This window comes from Somniosus microcephalus, chromosome 16, assembly GCF_052327205.1.
Source record: "Somniosus microcephalus isolate GS21.2 chromosome 16, FLI_Smic_1.0, whole genome shotgun sequence".
Classification (NCBI taxonomy): domain Eukaryota; kingdom Metazoa; phylum Chordata; class Chondrichthyes; order Squaliformes; family Somniosidae; genus Somniosus; species Somniosus microcephalus.
This window is the reverse complement of record NC_141002.1, coordinates 52495695-52512606: the sequence shown is the minus strand read 5'-3', so window position 1 is coordinate 52512606 and position 16912 is coordinate 52495695. Positions and strand designations below refer to the sequence as shown.

The 16912-nt window shown below is 46.2% G+C and overlaps 1 protein-coding gene across 2 annotated transcripts in view; it reads right to left on the bottom strand.

The window, feature by feature from the left end:
* LOC147106176 (sodium- and chloride-dependent GABA transporter 1-like) overlaps nt 1-16912 on the bottom strand; it is a 96228-nt gene that overhangs the window by 32901 nt on the left and 46415 nt on the right. For both annotated transcript variants that reach the window (XM_086009031.1, XM_086009032.1), the window contains 4 exons: nt 14635-14759; nt 10277-10389; nt 2245-2376; nt 548-650 (listed from right to left, as the gene is read on the bottom strand). In XM_086009031.1, coding sequence (XP_085865157.1) covers nt 548-650; nt 2245-2376; nt 10277-10389; nt 14635-14759 — 473 coding nt within the window. The remainder of the gene's footprint in view (nt 1-547; nt 651-2244; nt 2377-10276; nt 10390-14634; nt 14760-16912) is intronic.

Here is a 16912-nt window from a genome sequence, read left to right as displayed (position 1 = left end):
TGATCACTGGGGCGCGAGGGACTGAGGCGGTAAGTCTTAGCTCCAGCGCAAAAGCGGCAGGGAATTTCACGGGCGTCGCACAATTTGCCGCGCCTGGTCGCAAACCTATTTGCGCCTCCCTTATCGCCCCCGGAGGTGCTAATGGGAGGCGCAAAGGAGGCAAATTTCTCCCCCTCTAGGTTTTAGAGAAGAAATTCCTTTCTGCTGAGTGCTTCCCCTTCATAACACAGCTGAGGCCCTGTGAGGAATCAAAAGCTATGTCTTGCCATTCCGTGGTGCAACTGTTAGCAGGTGATTAAAAATGTAAGTACCTCACTACTTCTATTTGGATCTAGTATTTTAATAATCATCATCATAGCTCCAAAACCGTAGGCTCTGAGGAGGGCCATTTATGCTGACGTCTAGATCTAGGTCTAATATTACGGTGTTGTCTCTTCCATAGCTGACTGCAATGGGAGATTAACAGGGGTCACTACATATATATATCTGACTCGACCCTGTTTCCTAATAAGTAGAAAATAAAATAATATTCAAAACAGTCACTAACCATAAAACCAGGATATTGCGATAGTCTCAAAGAATACCAGAAAGAGAAGGGTCATCCCACTAGCAGAATAATAGTCAAACAAGCTGAACATGTAGAGACCACCCTATATTCAGAAACAGAAACAAAGTTTAGAAAGGCACAGTGTAAAATATAAATTACAAATGCAGTTAGAAAATAGCTTCTCAGAACAGCTCAGAGTATAGGGCAACTGTAACTATACTAAAATGCAACAGGCATTAATGTATTCGTTCTTTGGGACAGCAAGTCCAACAGTTAGAAAAGTGCACAAAAAACCTCTTCAACCCATTAACCTAGTTCATCTAGCAACAGTAAAAACCCATTGACCCAAAGTGGTGAAAACCCACTAGCCTACTTTTTCAGCAGGTATGGTAACCCACTAACCTACCTCATCCAGCAGCTGCGATACAAGCCAACTGTCCCAGCTCACCCAGGAACAATAATAACTCACGAATATAGTTCGCCAACAGCAGTTATAGTGTTACATCTGTGGTAATCTATTGATCCATTTTACACAGCAACAACTCCAGTAACCCACTGCCCACTTCTATTTTCCCAGTGAGGCAGTGTGGGAATTTTAACATACAGAACAACATAGTGGTGGAATGAGGTTTTGTGCCACGAATTCTCTGCTCCGAGTTCTGATTTCACTGTAGCTAAGCACAAAGCACCAGCCAATCACTTTCTCACAGGTAGGAAGAGAAAATCAATCTAAAAGTCATTCTCAGGCCATTACTTTATAACTTCTACACAAATCTTTCAGAGCGGAGTTGCAGAAACTTGGGAGTAGGCCACCCAACTGCCATGGATGGTGTGTGGCATGGAGAGACCAACTGGAAAGGGAATAAAATCTCCCTCTGTCTTTGGATCTTTTACTTCAGTGATCTGTCCCTGGTTATGCGAGTGACCTTCTCTGATATCCTGGCTGACTTTGTCATGAATGGAAATAAAGGTAAGAGTCCTACTGCAGGATAGTGTGCTACCCAGTGTAAAGATTGCAAAAAAAATATGCATTTTTATCATATTTCAAGCATTGAACTGAAAAAAGAAAATAAATGATACTAAATGAGAATCTATGAGATCTGAGTTATATTATACAGAATGTATTCAGGATTCTCATAGAGGATTGAGAAGACTTGGGTTGTATTATAGATGACAGTTTTGAATCTACCCCGATCATTGTAATTAAATTATTTTATCTCTGCTGATTGCCAGGGACTGTGAGTAAAATGGCTTGAACACATTCAACTAGATCCTAGTCTACAGCCCAAAACTGTTGATAATTCAGCACTTCTTGGCACAAAATTGGCAAACTCACTCACAGAGGCCAAAATCAAAATGCCAAACCATTGTAGTAGAGAGACATCTTTTGAGGTCACAGTTAAGGCACATGAGATAAATCATCTTACGCTGCATCTAACCCAAGCTATAATTGCCTTAATGCTGACACAAGGTTCAAAAAGTGGAAAAAGAAATACTGCATTCGCCAGCAGTCACATATCTTACATTGATGAGCATGAAATAGACCCCTGAAAAAAATTGAGCTGTGAACTTACTTTTGACCAATCACTCATGAGCTGTAGTTGGAGCAATATCTCAAGTGTTGACATATATCCTGTCTATATTCTGCAGAGTACAGTATAAATGAGACACGTCTAAGGATTTTACTTCAAATGTACCTGAGTAATGTTACATAATCCAATGATGTATGAAAGGATGCACACCACTGCAATGAACACCTTTTTATGAGCTCGCAGTCTATGAGGGTATTCGTCCACCAAGGCAGTGATGAAGCCTTCCACTGTGCAGAACTGAAAGGAAGTAATTAGATTTAGAATAGAAACAGAGTGAGAAATATAGAGGGAATGAGCACAATAGGTTTAAGAGAAGTAAAACCATTGTCACTTCCGGATTCTAAGATCGGGAGTTGGTCCTTTGAGATTCCTGTATTTAATTTTCACAAGTGCATATGGATCTAAGTAGTCTAAGGGAACAAAAAGCCAGTGCAATGGTTTTGTCCAGTCACCAGAGCATGTACATGGTTATTGTTCTTATTAAAGGTGAAGTTGCATGCTTCAGGTGAAACTTTGAGCTTTCTGTTTGAAGAGTATTATATACTAGAACTACAATTGGCAGAGGAGAACCAGTAAGGGCGGGACTTGGATGCTGTGAAGTCAGGTGGCAACAAGGAACAGGAATGCTCAAGCCCATCAGTACGTAATACAGCAGGACTACCATACTAGAGCAGTTACTTGGGAATGAGAGATGAGGCGTACCTAAGAAGTACTGAATGATTATCGAGGAGGCTGTGACAGAAGTGTGCTAGCTCCTTCAGGACGACCTGCACACCAGATCTAAAATCCACATAGCACTGCCAGTGGCCATCAATGTCACCTTGATTTCAAGTTACATGCATCAGGTTCATTCCTATATTATAACGCATTTTCTGCGATGTATCAAGGGGGGTCACTGCTGCATCATTCAACAGGGCCAACAACTTTATCACTTTCACCACTGACCATGTGAGAGGGTAACACAATTCTGTAGAATTGCTGGCTTTCCCAGAGTCCAGGAGAGAGAAATTCAACTCACGACCATGCAAGTTCCCTCTAGTTGTACTAAGGTCTTGAGCTACCTAAATAGCGGTCCTTAAAGGGACAACTGGAGGCCACTAAGGGAACGGTAGCATAATGGTAATGTCACTGGGCTAGTAATCCAGAGGCCTGGACTAATGAGCTAGAAACTTGAATTCAAATCTCACCACGGCAGCTGGGAAATTTAAATTCAATTAAATAAATCTGGAATAAAAAGCTAGTATCAGTAATGGTAACGATGAAACTATCAGATTGTCGTAAAAACCCATCTGGTTCACTAATGTCCTTTAGAGAAGGAAATCTGCCGTCCTTACCTGGTCTGACCTATATGTGGTTGACGCTTAACTGCACTCAGTTGTAAAAAATCACTAGAATGACACCGGACAGACCACCCGGCATCGACCTTAGCACAGACTACAGACACAGCAACGGCCATATCCAGTCCCAGTCGACCTCTGCAAAGTCCTCCTCACCAACATCTGGGGACTTGTGCCAAAATTGGGTGAGCTGTCCCACAGACTAGTCAAGCAACAGCCTAACATCATACTCACAGAATCATACCTTTCCGGGAACTCCTCCATCACCATCGCTGGTTATGTCCTGTCACACCGGCAGGACAGACCCACCAGGGGTGGTGGCACAGTGACATACAGTCGGGAAGGAGTGGCCCTGGGAGTCCTCAACATTGACTCCGGACCCCATGAAGTCTCATGGCTTCAGGTCAAGCATGGGCAAGGAAACCTCCTGTTGATTACCACCTACTGCCCTCCCTCAGCTGATGAATCAGTACTCCTCCATGTTGAACACCACTTGGAAGAAGCACTGAGGGTAGTAAGGGCACAGAATGTACTCTGGGTGGGGGACTTCAATGTCCATCACCAAGAGTGGCTCGGTAGCACCACTACTGACCGAGCTGGGTGAGTCCTGAATGACAGGTGGTGAAAGAACCAACACAAGGGGAAAAACCTACTTGACCTCGTCTTCACCAATCTACCTGTCGCAGATGCATCTGTCTATGAGAGTATTGGTAGCAGTGAGCACCGCACAGTCATTGTGAAGACGAAGTCCCATCTTCACACTGAGGACACCCACCATCGTGTTGTGTGGCACTACCACTGTGCTAAATGGGATAGATCTAGCAGTTCAAAACTAGGCATCCATGAGGCGCTGTGGGCCATCAGCAGCAGCAGAATTGTATTCCACCACAATCTGTAACCTCATGGCCTGGCATATCCCTCACTCTACCATTACCATCAATCCAGGGGACCAACCCTGGTTCAGTAAGGAGTGTAGAAGAGCATACCAGGAACAGGCGTACCTAAAAATGAGGTGCCAACCTGGGGAAGCTGCAACACAGGACTACATGCATGCTAAAAAGCGGAGGCAGCATGCTATAGACAGGGCTAACAGATCAGATCAAAGCTCTGCAGTCCTGCCACATCCAATCACGAATGGTGGTGGACCATTAAACAACTAACAGGAGGAGGAGGCTCCATGAATATCTCCATCCTCAATGATGGTGGAGCCTAGCACGTGAGTACAAAAGACAAGGCTGAAGCGATTGCAACCATCTTCAGCCAGAAGTGCCAAGTGGATGATCCAGATCAGACTACTCCTGAGGTTCCCACCATCACAGAAGCCAGTCTTCAGCCAATTCGATTCACTCCATGTGATATCAAGAAACGGCTGTTCGCACTGGATACAACAAAGGCTATGGGCCCCAACAATATTCCGGCTATCATGCTGAAGACTTGTGCTCCAGAACTAGCTGCGCCTCTAGCCAAGCTGTTCCAGTACAGCTACAACACTGGCATCTATCCGACAATGTGGAAAACTGCCCATGTATGTCCTGTCCACAAAAAGCAGGACAAATCCAATCCGGCCAATTATCGCCCCATCAGTCTACTCCCAATCATCAGCAAAGTGATGGAAGGTGCCATCGACAGTGCTATCAAGCAGCTATTTACTCACCAATAACCTGCTCACTGATGCCCAGTTTTTGTTCTGCCAAGACCACTCGGCTCCCGACCTCATTACAGCCTTGGTCCAAACATGGACAAAGGAGCTGAATTCCAGAGGTGAGGTGAGAATGACTGTCCTTGACATCAAGGCAGTATTTGCCAGAGTGTGGCATCAAGGAGCCGTAGTAAAACCGAAGTCAATGGGAATCGGGGGGAAAACTCTCCACTGGCTGGAGTCATACCTAGCACAAAGGAAGATGGTTGTGGTGGTTGAAGGTCAATCATCACAGCCCCAGGACATCACTACAGGCATTCCTCAGGGCAGTGTCCTAGGCCCAACCATCTTCAGCTGCTTCATCCATGACCTTCCCTCCATCATAAGGTCAGAAATGGGGATGTTCGCTGATGACTGCACAGTGTTCAGCACCATTCACAACTCCTCAGATAATGAAGCAGTCCATGCCCACATGCAACACGACCTGGACGCATTCAGGCTTGGGCTGATAAGTGGCAGGTAACATTCGCGCTACACATGTGCCAGGCAATAACTATCTCCAACAAATGAGAGTCTAACCACCTTCCCTTGACATTCAACAGCATTACCATTGCCGAATCCCCCACCATCAACATCCTGGGGGTCACCATTGACCAGAAACTTAACTGGACCAGCCACATAAATACTGTGGCAACAAGAGCAGGTTAGAGGCTAGGTATTCTGTGGCAAGTGTCTCACCTCCTGACTCTCCAAAGCCTTTCCACCCTCTACAAGTCACAAGTAAGGAGTGTAAAGGAATACTCTCCACTTGTTGGATGAGTGCTGCTCCAACAACGCTCAAGAAGCTCGACACCATCCAGGACAAAGCAGCCCACTAGATTGGCACCCCATCTACCACCTTAAACATTCGCTCCCTCCACCACTGGCGTACCATGTCTGCAGTGTGTGCCATCTACAAGATGCACTGCAGCAACTTGCCAAGGCTTCTACAGCAGCACCTCCCGAACCCACGACCTTTTCCACCTAGAAGGACAAGGGCAGCAGGTGCATGGGAACACCACCACCTCCAAGTCACACACCATCCTGACTTAGAAGTCTATCACAATTCTTCATCGTTGCTGGGTCAAAATCCTGGAACTCCCTACTTAACAGCACTGTGGGAGTACCTTCACCACACGGACTGCAGCGGTTCAAGAAGGCGGCTCACCACCACCTTCTCAAGGGCAACTAGGGATGGGCAATAAATGCTGGCCTTGCCAATGACACCCACATCTCATTAACGAATTTACAAAAATCTCTTGATACCTTTACAAAGTTATATTTTTCTGGAGCCAGAAAGAGCAATTAAAGGTTTAGGGCCTTTTTGCAGGCCTCAGCTGGACCCAGCTGAGCCCAGCTGAGCTCGCCTCCCTCAGTTTGGCTTTCCTTCCCCACTTCTTCCCAGACCTTCCTACCAGCCAGCTCAGCATCACTTCCATTCAAATGAGGTCCTATGCCGAATCTGGCTCAGGCCTCAGGTCACATGTACCAGCACATGGAGTAATTACTTGTAATACTCTTCTCCAACTTGCTACCCTCTGTAGCCATGGCTCATGATATCCTTGTTGCAAATGCTTCAGCCTTGTCTTTCGCACTCGTGCTGGCTCCACCTTCATTGAGGAAGGGGATGTTCAGGGAGCCTCCATCTCCCATTAGTTGCTTAATTCTCCATCACCATTCGTGACTAGATGTGGCAGTACTGCAGAGCTTTGATCAGATCCGTTGGTTGTTGGATCACTTGGCTCTGTCTATAGCATGCTTTTTCTGCTGTTTAGCATGTATGAAGTCCTGTGTTGTATCTTCACCAGATTGGCACCTCATTTTGAGGTATACCTGGTGCTGCTCCTGGCATATTCTTCTACACTCTTCATTGAACCAGGGTTGGTCGCTTTGCTTGATGGTGATGGAGGTGTGAGGGATATGTCGGGCCATGAGATTACAGATTGTGGTGGAATACAATTCTGCTGCTGATGATGGCCCATAGCGCCTCATGGATGCTCAGTTTTGAGCTATTAGATCTGTTCTTAATCTATTTTGTTTAACACGGCAGTAATGCCACACGACATGTTGAAAGATGTTCTCATTGTGAAGATGGAACATGGTCTCCACAAGGACGTGGATGTGCAGTGGTCACTTCCAACAATACTGTCATAGACAGATCTATATGCGATAGATAGATTGGTGAGGATGAGGTCATGTAGGTTATTCCCTCGTGTTGGTTCTTTCATCACCTGCCACAAGCCCAGTCTAGCAGCAATGTTCCTCAGGCTTTGGCCTGCTCGGTCAATGGCGATACTACCGAGCTGGCCGAGGCCTGAAGGACATTGAAGTCCTCCACCCAGAGTACATTCTGTGCCTTTGTTTTCCCCAGTGCTTCCTCCAGTTGGTGCTCAACATGGAGGAGTACTGATTCATCAGCTGAGATAAGGTGGTAGGTGGTAATCAGCAGGAGGTTTCCGTGCCCATGTTTCATCTAAAGTCATGAGACTTCATGGGGTCTGGAGTCAATGTTGAGAACTTCCAGAACTGCTCCCACCCAACTGTATACGACAGTGCCCCCCACCTCTGCAAGTGGGACAGGACGTACCCAAGGATGGTGATGGAGGAGTCTGGGACGTTGGCTGAAAGGTATGATTCTGTGAGTCTGACTATGTCAGGCTGTTGTTTGACTATTCTGTGGCACAGCTCTTCCAACTTTGACACCAGTCTGCAGATGTTAGTAAGGAGGGCTTTGTGCCTTCGTTGTGTCTGAATCTGATGCCTAGTTCGAAGCTGAGTGGTCCGTCCAGTTTGATAAAACTGAGTGGATTACTATGGCCATTTCAGAGGGCAGTTAAGAGTCAACCACATTGGTGTGGAACTGGAGTCACATATAGGCCAGATCGGGTAAGGATGGCAGGTTCCCTTCCCTAAAGGATATTAGTGAAACAGTTGGATTTTTATGACAGTCCGACACTTTTACTGATAACAGCTTTTTATTCGAGATTTATTTTGCTTTTTTATTTAAACTGAATTCAAATTCACAAACTGCCATGGTGGGAGTTGTACTCACATCTCTGGATTATTAGTCCAGTAACAACAACGACGACAACAACTTGCATTTATATAGTGCCTTTAATGTAGTAAAATGTCCCAAGGCGCTTCACAGGTGTGATTATCAAGCAAAATTTGACACCGAGCTACATAAAAAGCTATTAGGACAGGAGACCAAAAGCTTGGTCAAAGAGGTAGGTGTTCAGGAGCGTCTTAAAGGAGGAGAGAGAGATAGAGAAGCAAAGAGGTTTATGGAGAGAATTCCAGAGCTTAGAGCCTAGGCAGTTGAAGACACAGCCACCAATGGTGAAGCGCAAGAGGCCAGAATTGGAGGAGCACAGAGATCTCAGAGGGTTGTAGGGCTGGAGGAGGTTACAAAGATAGGAAGAGGTGAAGCCACAGAGAGATTTGTAAAAAAGGTTGAGAATTTTAAGATCGAGGCATTGCCGGACCATGGATGGACAAATAAGGCAAGGGAATACACAATGAGTGGTAGGACCCTAGGAAGTACAGAGGGTCAGAGGGACCTTGGTGTACATGTACATAATTCCCTGAAGGCAGCGGAACAGGTAGATAAGGTGGTTAAAAAGGCTTATGGGATACTTGCCTTCATTAGCAGAGGCATAGAATATAAGAGCAGGGAGGTTATGATGGAGCTGTACAAAACGCTGGTGAGGCCACAGCTGGAGTACTGTGTGCAGTTCTGGTCGCCTCACTATAGGAAGGATGTGATTGCTTTGGAGAGGGTGCAGAGAAGATTCACCAGGATGTTACCTGGGATGGAGCGCCTCAGCTATGAAGAGAGACTGGACAGGCTGGGGTTGTTTTCCTTGGAGCAAAGAAGGCTGAGGGGGGACCTGATTGAGGTGTACAAAATGATGAGGGGCATAGATAGGGTAGATAAAGAGGAACTTTTCCCCTTAGTAGGGGGGTCAATAACAAGGGGGCACAGATTCAGGGTAAGGGGCAGGAGATTTAGGGGGGATTTGAGGAGGAACTTTTTCACCCAGAGGGTGGTTGGAAGCTGGAACTCACTGCCTGAAAGGGTGGTAGAGGCAGGAACCCTCACAACATTCAAGAAGCATTTGGATGAGCACTTGAAATGCCATTGCATACAAGGCTATGGACCAAATGCTGGAAAATGGGATTAGACTGGACAGGGAGGGATGGGCGGCGCAGACACGATGGGCCGAAGGGCCTCTTTCTGTGCTGAAAAACTCTATGACTCTATGACTCTATGACTCTAAACCAGCGAGCACGGGGGTGATGGGTGAATGGGACTTGATGGGAGTTAGGATACGGGCAGCAGAATTTTGAATGAACTCAAGGTTGTAGAGGGTGGAAGGTGGGAGGCCGGCCAAGAGAGAATCATAATAGTCAAGTCGAGAGTTAACAAAGGCATGGATGAGGGTTTCAACAGCAGATGAGATGAGCCAGGGATGGAGTCGGGCGATGTTACAGAGGTCCTGGTGATGGAGAGGACATGGGGTTGGAAGTTCAACTCAGTGTCAAATAGTAACAGAGCCATTACGCTACCGTACCCAATTGCTGTTGAATGTGGCGAATTGCTGCACACGCAGAGATTCTAGGCTCCAGAGACTCAATTTCTGTCAAACAATGCAAATGTGCTGCCCTTGAATACACTGAAGAGTCATTATAGTCCACATAGTGCACTCCACGCACATCATGAGATTTCCCTTCACTGCCCTTCCTCGATGTCTAATTTACAAAAAGGACTCCTTGGCCTGGAAGGGGCAAAGATAGCCAGTGTTCCCACTCTTGATCATTATCTAGTCACTCCTGCAGGAAAATGGATGTGTGTGAATGCTAGGTAAGGAACTTGTTTAACTGTCATGCACCCCAGGATCAAATGGCTCACTGTCTAAGCTCTCACACTAGAATAAAGGCACCAGAGCAGCAAGAAATGGCACCTTCAGGAGAGGAAGGGAGAAAGGAATGGGTAAAAATCACTTTTAAATGATTTTAATATAAACTTCATTATAATCTTTTGCTCCTTTGGATGCTTGAGAGGATATCACATCAGAAATCAATTTTAATCATTTTAATTGCTTCTTGTTTCAATACTAACCTGTGAATCAAGACCAAGCATTAGTAACATGGAGAAAAAGAGAATGGACCATAGTGACGATGGACGCAGCTCTGTTACAACCTGTGGGTAGGCAAGAAATGCCAGCCCAGGACCTGTGATAAATGACATGGAATCACAAAGTCATTTCAACTGATATTCTTCAGCTCTAATACTACAAAAAGACTCATTAAAATTGATCCATTCCACTGAAAACACACGATAAAGTTCTGAAATTACAGCAAAATTAGCACAAGTTGGAGCAGAAACCCTGCTTGTCTCAGTTCCAGGCCAGAGACTCTCTCCCAAATCCTGGGATGAGCTCATCTGCATGGCTGGGGCAGGTTGCCCGCACCTGTATGAACACATCAGCAGCACCTGCACTGGTGGGGTTTTCGGAGTAGCATCATACTGGTCCTTTTTTTTAAATTCATTCCTGGGATGTGGGCATCGCTGGCAAGGCCAGCATTTATTGCCCATCCCTAATTGCCCTTGAGAAGGTGGTGGTGAGCCAATTTCCTGAACAGCTGCAGTCCGTATATTTCCAAGTCAGGATGGTATGTAACTTGGAGGGAAATTTGCATGTGATGGTGTTCCCATGTGCCTGCTGCCCTTGTCCTTCCAAGTGGTAGAGCTTGTGCATTTGGGAGGTACTGTCGAAGAAGCCTTGGCGACTTGCTGCAGTGCATCATGTAGATGGTACACACTGCAGCCATGGTGCGCCGGTGGTAGAGGGAATGAATATTTAAGGAGGTGGATGAGGTGCCGATCAAGGTGACTGCTTTGTCCTGGATGGTGTCGAGCTTCTTGAGTGTTGTTGGAGCTGCACTCATCCAGGCAAGTGGAGAGTATTCCATCACACTCCTGACTTGTGCCTTGTAGATGATGGAAAGGCTTTGGTGAGTCAGGAGGTGAGACACTCACCGCAGAATACCCAGCCCCTGACCTGCTCTTGTAGCCACAGTATTTCTGTGGCTGGTCCAGTTAAGTTTCTGGTCAATGGTGACCCCAATAATGTTGATGGTGGGGGATTTGACGATGGTAATGATGTTGAATGTCAAGGGGCGGTGGTTAGACTCTTTCTAGTTGGAGATAGTCATTGCCTGGCACTTGTGTGGTGCGAATGTTACCTGCCACTTATCAGCCCAAGCATGAATGTTGTCCAGATCTTGCTGCATGCGGGCATGGACTGCTTCATTATCTGGGGAGTTGCAAATGAAACTGAACACACTGCAATCATCAGCGAACATCCCCACTTCTGACCTTATGATGGAGGGCGATCTTTGAAGAAGGAGCTGAAGATGATTGGGCCTAGGACACTGCCCTGAGGAACTCCTGTAGCGATGTCCTGGGGCTGAGATAATTGACCTCCAACAATTACAACCATCTTCCTTGTGCTATGACTCCAGCCAGTGGAGAGGTTTCCCCCTGATTCCCATTGACTTCAGTTTTACTAGGGCTCCTTGATGCCACACTTGGTCAAATGCTGCCTTGGTGTCAAGGTCAGTCACTCTCATCTCACCTCTGGAACTCAGCTCTTTTGTCCATGTTTGGACCAAAGCTGTAATGAGATCTGGAGCCGAGTGGTCCTGGCGGAACCCAAACTGTGCATCAGTGAGCAGGTTACTGGTGAGTAAGTGCCACTTGATAGCACTGTCAATGACACGTTCCATCACTTTGCTGATGATTGAGAGTAGACTGATTGGGCAGTAACTGGCCGGATTGGATTTGTCCTGCTTTTTGTGGACAGGACATACCTGGGCAGTTTTCCACATTGTCGGATTGATGCCAGTGTTGTAGCTGTACTGGAACAGCTTGGCTAGAGGTACGGCTAGTCCTGGAGCACAAGACTTCAGCACGATAGCCAGGATGTTGTCGGGGCCCCCAGCCTTTGCTTTATCCAGTGCGCTCAGCCATTTCTTGATATCATGTGGAGTGAATTGAATTGTCTGAAGACTGGCTTCTGTGATGGTGGGGACCTCAGGAGGAGGCCGATATGGATCATCCACTCGGCACTTCTGGCTGAAGATGGTTGTAAACGCTTCAGCCTTGTCTTTTGCACTGGCGTGCTGGTCTCTACCATCACTGAGAATGGGGATATTCCTCCTCCTCCTGTTAGTTGTTTAATTGTCCACCAGCATTCATGACTGAATGTGACAGGACTGCAGAGCTTTGATCTGATCCATTGATTGTGGGATCGCTTAGCTCTGTCTATAGCATGCTGCTTTCGCTGTTTAGCATGCACGTAGTCCTGTTTTGCAGCTTCCCCAGGTTGGCACCTCATTTTTAGGTATGACTGGTGCTGCTCCTGGCATGCTCTTCTATACTCCTCAATGAACCAGGGTTGATCCCCTGGCTTAATGGTAATGGTAGACTGAGGGATATGCTGAGCCATGAGGTTACAGATTGTGGTGGAGTACAATTCTGCTGCTGCTGATGGCCACAGCATCTCATGGATGCCCAGTTTTGAGCTGCTAGATGTGTTCTGATTCTATCCCATTTAGCACAGTGGTAGTGCCACACAACACGATGGAGGGTGTCCTCAGTGCGAAGACAGGTCTTCGTCTCCACAATGACTGTGCGGTGGTCACTGCTACCAATGCTGTCATGGACAGATGCATCTGCGATAAGTAGATTGGTGAAGACGAGGTCAAGTAGGTTTTTCCCTGGTGTTGGTTCTCTCACCACCTGTCTCAGGCCCAGACTGGCAACTATGTCCTTCAGGACTTGGCCAGCTCAGTCAGTAGTGGTGCTACCGAACCACTCTTGGCGATGGACATTGAAGTTCCCCACCCAGAGTATTCTGTGCCCTTGCTACCCTCAGTGCTTCTTCCAAGTGGTATTCAACATGGAGGAGTACTGATTCATCAGCTGAGGGAGGGTGGTAGGTGGTAATCAGCAGGAGGTTTCCTTGCACGTGCTTAACCTAAAGCCATGAGACTTCATGGGGTCTAGAGTCAATGTTGAGGACTCCCAGGGCCACTCCCTCCTGACTTTATACTACTGTACCGCCACCTCTGTTGGGTCTGCCTTGCCGGTGAAACAGGGCATACCCAGGGATGGTGATGGAGGAGTTTGGGACATTTGCTGAAAAATATGATTCTGTTAGCATGACTATGTCAGGCGGTTGCTTGACTAGTCTGTGGGACAGCTCTCCCAATTTTGACACAAGTCTCCAGATGTTAGTGAGGAGAACTTTTCATGGTCAACAGGGCTGGGTGTGCCGTTGTCGTGTCTGAAGTTGGTGCCGAGGTCAATGCCGGGTGGTTCATCCGGTTTTATTCTTATTATTGTTTTCTGTAGTGGTTTGTTACAACTGAGTGGCTTGCTAGGCCATTTCAGAGGGCAGTTAAGAGTCAACCACATTGCTGTGGGTCTGGAGTCACGCATAGGCCAGACCAAGTAAGGACGGCAGATTTCCTTCCCTAAAGGACATTACTGAACCAGATGGGTTTTTACGACAATCCGATAGTTTCATGGCCACCATTACTGATACTAGCTTTTTATTCCAGATTTATTTAATTAACTGAATTTAAATTCCCCAACAGCAGAAGAGAGATCTGGCGAGATTCCATGGTGATCAAAGAGTGAAGGATGTGTGAGGTTACATATTGTGGTGGTATACAATTTTGCCACTGCTGATGGGTTTCTTGGATACCCATTTCTGGGCTACTAGATGTGTCTTTAGTCTGTCCCACTTAGGATGGTGATAGTATCACACTACACAATGGAGGCTGTCCTAATGGTGCAGATGAGATTTTGTCTTAACAAGGACTGCACAGTGATCAGTTTTACTAACTGAAGGTATAAGTTCACCTACTGCCATTAAAAGAAAGAAAGATTTGGATTTATACAGCGCCTTTCACGACCACCAGACGTTATAGCCAATGAAGTACTTTTGTAGTGTAGTCACTGTTGTAATGTAGGATTTCCCTGGCATAACCTGCTCGTGCTCTAATGGTGTGTGCTACCAGGCTGCTCACATGCTCATATCTGTTCAATTAGCGTATCTCATTGATTTTCAACTATGGTTATTAGCTTAGGGCCCTAGTACAATTGGGAGGTTACTGTGTACAGACACCCAAACCAACCTGAGGCAACTAAGTGGATTTGAGCAAAGACATAGGCAGCAATGGTCAAGCTGGAAGTTCTACATAACCTATCAAAGACTTTTCTGTAATCTATTTGATGGATGGAGCGTGGAAGCAGCCCAATGATACAAGCCCAACGTCAAAAGGCCACATATTAGAAAATGTCTGCAAATCTCATCTGTTGTTCAAATATTGGGTTTGGCCCTTACATTATTTATAGAGAGACACAAGGATCATCAAGGATCATAGAATAAAAGACTCTGATCTTACCTGATGAGGCAAGTTCGTTTATTGGTTTATTTGTGATGTGAGACATGAATCCAATGACTGAGAAGATGACTAATCCAGCAAATATGCTGGTACAGGAGTTTATACTGCAGACTATGAGGCAATCCCTGGAAGATAAAGCAGGCACATAGAATTAATTTTATCTCTTGTTCAAAGGCTATTAATCTTGTTTAAGATGTGACTGCTAGGGACCTAATTTTCAAACATCTGTGAATTTGGAAAAGACCCCGATATATTTTCATCTTAATAACTTTCTGTTATTTTTCATTCTTTCTCTCTCATTCCTTTTCAAGCTCTCTGGCCCACACGCTGTCCTGTGTTCCAATGAACACGTAGGAGACCTGTTCCCTGGCAATGGGCTCTACTGTTCTTGAGCCAAGCTGCCAGAAGGCGCATTAAACTGTCTTAGGGGAGGCTCATGAAAATGTGAAGTGACAGAAACTGTAAAATATTTTATTGCCTTTATAAATACTGTAACAAAGGAAAATAAACACTGATTCCCTCCCTCCCCCCCCCCTCCAGTTCTTTCTCATGTGAATACAATTGGAGTTGTCAACTAAACTATTTAGATGTCAGCCTTGTGAAAGTTCTGGAGATGGCTGATCAAAATATTTATTCCTTGCACTTACATTTATACTTAAACGAAAGGATTGACGTCGAGGGCTGTACATATCATTCAGTGCACTGAACCTTACACTGAAGCATTATGTCAGGGTGAGTACATGTCATTCTTTGCACTCATCCTGCCAGTGAAGTTCCGCTTTAAGAAACAAACCAGACTCTCAACAACTTTCTCTCTAACAGAGGGAAGGGGAAGATTTTTTTTTACAAAGTAATAGGATATTAAAATATAAAAGGGAATCAGATGATAGACGATTTAAATATAATTTCATAAAAGAATTATGTAAGAGTAATTCCACAATCATGCTCCCAGTGGGGAGGTACTGTCACAGGGAGTGCTGGTCAGAAAATGGGGATGACAATGCTGTAGCCCTGTGTGTGTGCGTGTGTGCGTAACTATCTGCTGGGAGCATGGAATCATCATTTCCACTATGAAGATTGTCACTTGCTGCTTCTAATCTGCAGGAAGGCCATCACTTGCCACTTCAAAATCAGGGTAAATAATGTGCTGTAAAGTTTATGTCAATGGCTAGTGCAAGGCATTTTTGGTTTTCAGTGCAATTACTGGAATCCCAGACCCAAATAGGAATAAACTGCATCAAGTGTCATAACAATTGATTAATTAGGCATTCACTCGATGACTGTCATGGCAGAGATTGAAAGCCTTATTTATGTCAGCCTGGCCATTTTGTTGTATCTGTTGGGGAGGGTTTAAACTAATTTGGCAGGGAGATGGGCACCAGGATGTAGCATTAGAAAGGATAAACAAGGTGCACAAAGGATTGGGAGAGATAAGTAGCACTAGAATAAGAAATAGTACAGTACTAGGTGGGGTCAGACTTAGAGAGAATACAAGAAGATCTAAGATAGGTTTACAGTGCATGTGTGTGGTAAATAACATTGGTGCAGGCGCAAATAGGCACATGGGAATATGATGCGGCGTTAACAGAGACCTGGCTCAAGAAAGGGCAGGCTTGGGTACTAAATATTCCTGGATATAAGTGGGGTGGGGGGGGGATTGATTCACGCCCACTTTGGGGTGCTAACTTCGCCAAGGCGCTACTTTTAGCACCCCAAAAAAATTAGCGTCCCCGTGGCTGAAATTCACCGGTAGTGCCCCAAGAGGGAAACGGGGTGCTACTGGAAGCACCCTGTCTCCCTCTTGGGGTGCTGCGAGTGAATATCGCGGCGCTACATGCCGCGGAACTGCAGGCCTTCCTCCCCTTCTTAAAGGCAACGCGACCCGGGGCCCAGCTGGGCCACCGGGATCGGAGTGCTGGCAAAAGAGCCCAGCACTCAAGAGAAGTGCCAGGCTCCTGGAGCGCAGCTGGCACTCCACGGGGGGTGGGGGGCTGCTCAGGAGGCCGGGGATGGCAACGGGGGCAGGTGCTGGCAGGCGGCCAGCAACACCTTAGCACCACCCCGGCCACAGATAGGCCCCCCTGACCCTGTCGGACTTGGCATCCGGCAGTAAGTCTGGGGGAGCTACCAAAGATCACGAGCAGGGCTCGAGCAGGGCGTGAGCGGGTGCTGCGCACAGCGATGACATCATCTATTTGGTTAGAGTTGAGAAATAATAGAGGTGCCATTACACTATTAGGTGTATTCTCTAGGCTGCCAACTGGTGGGAAGGATATAG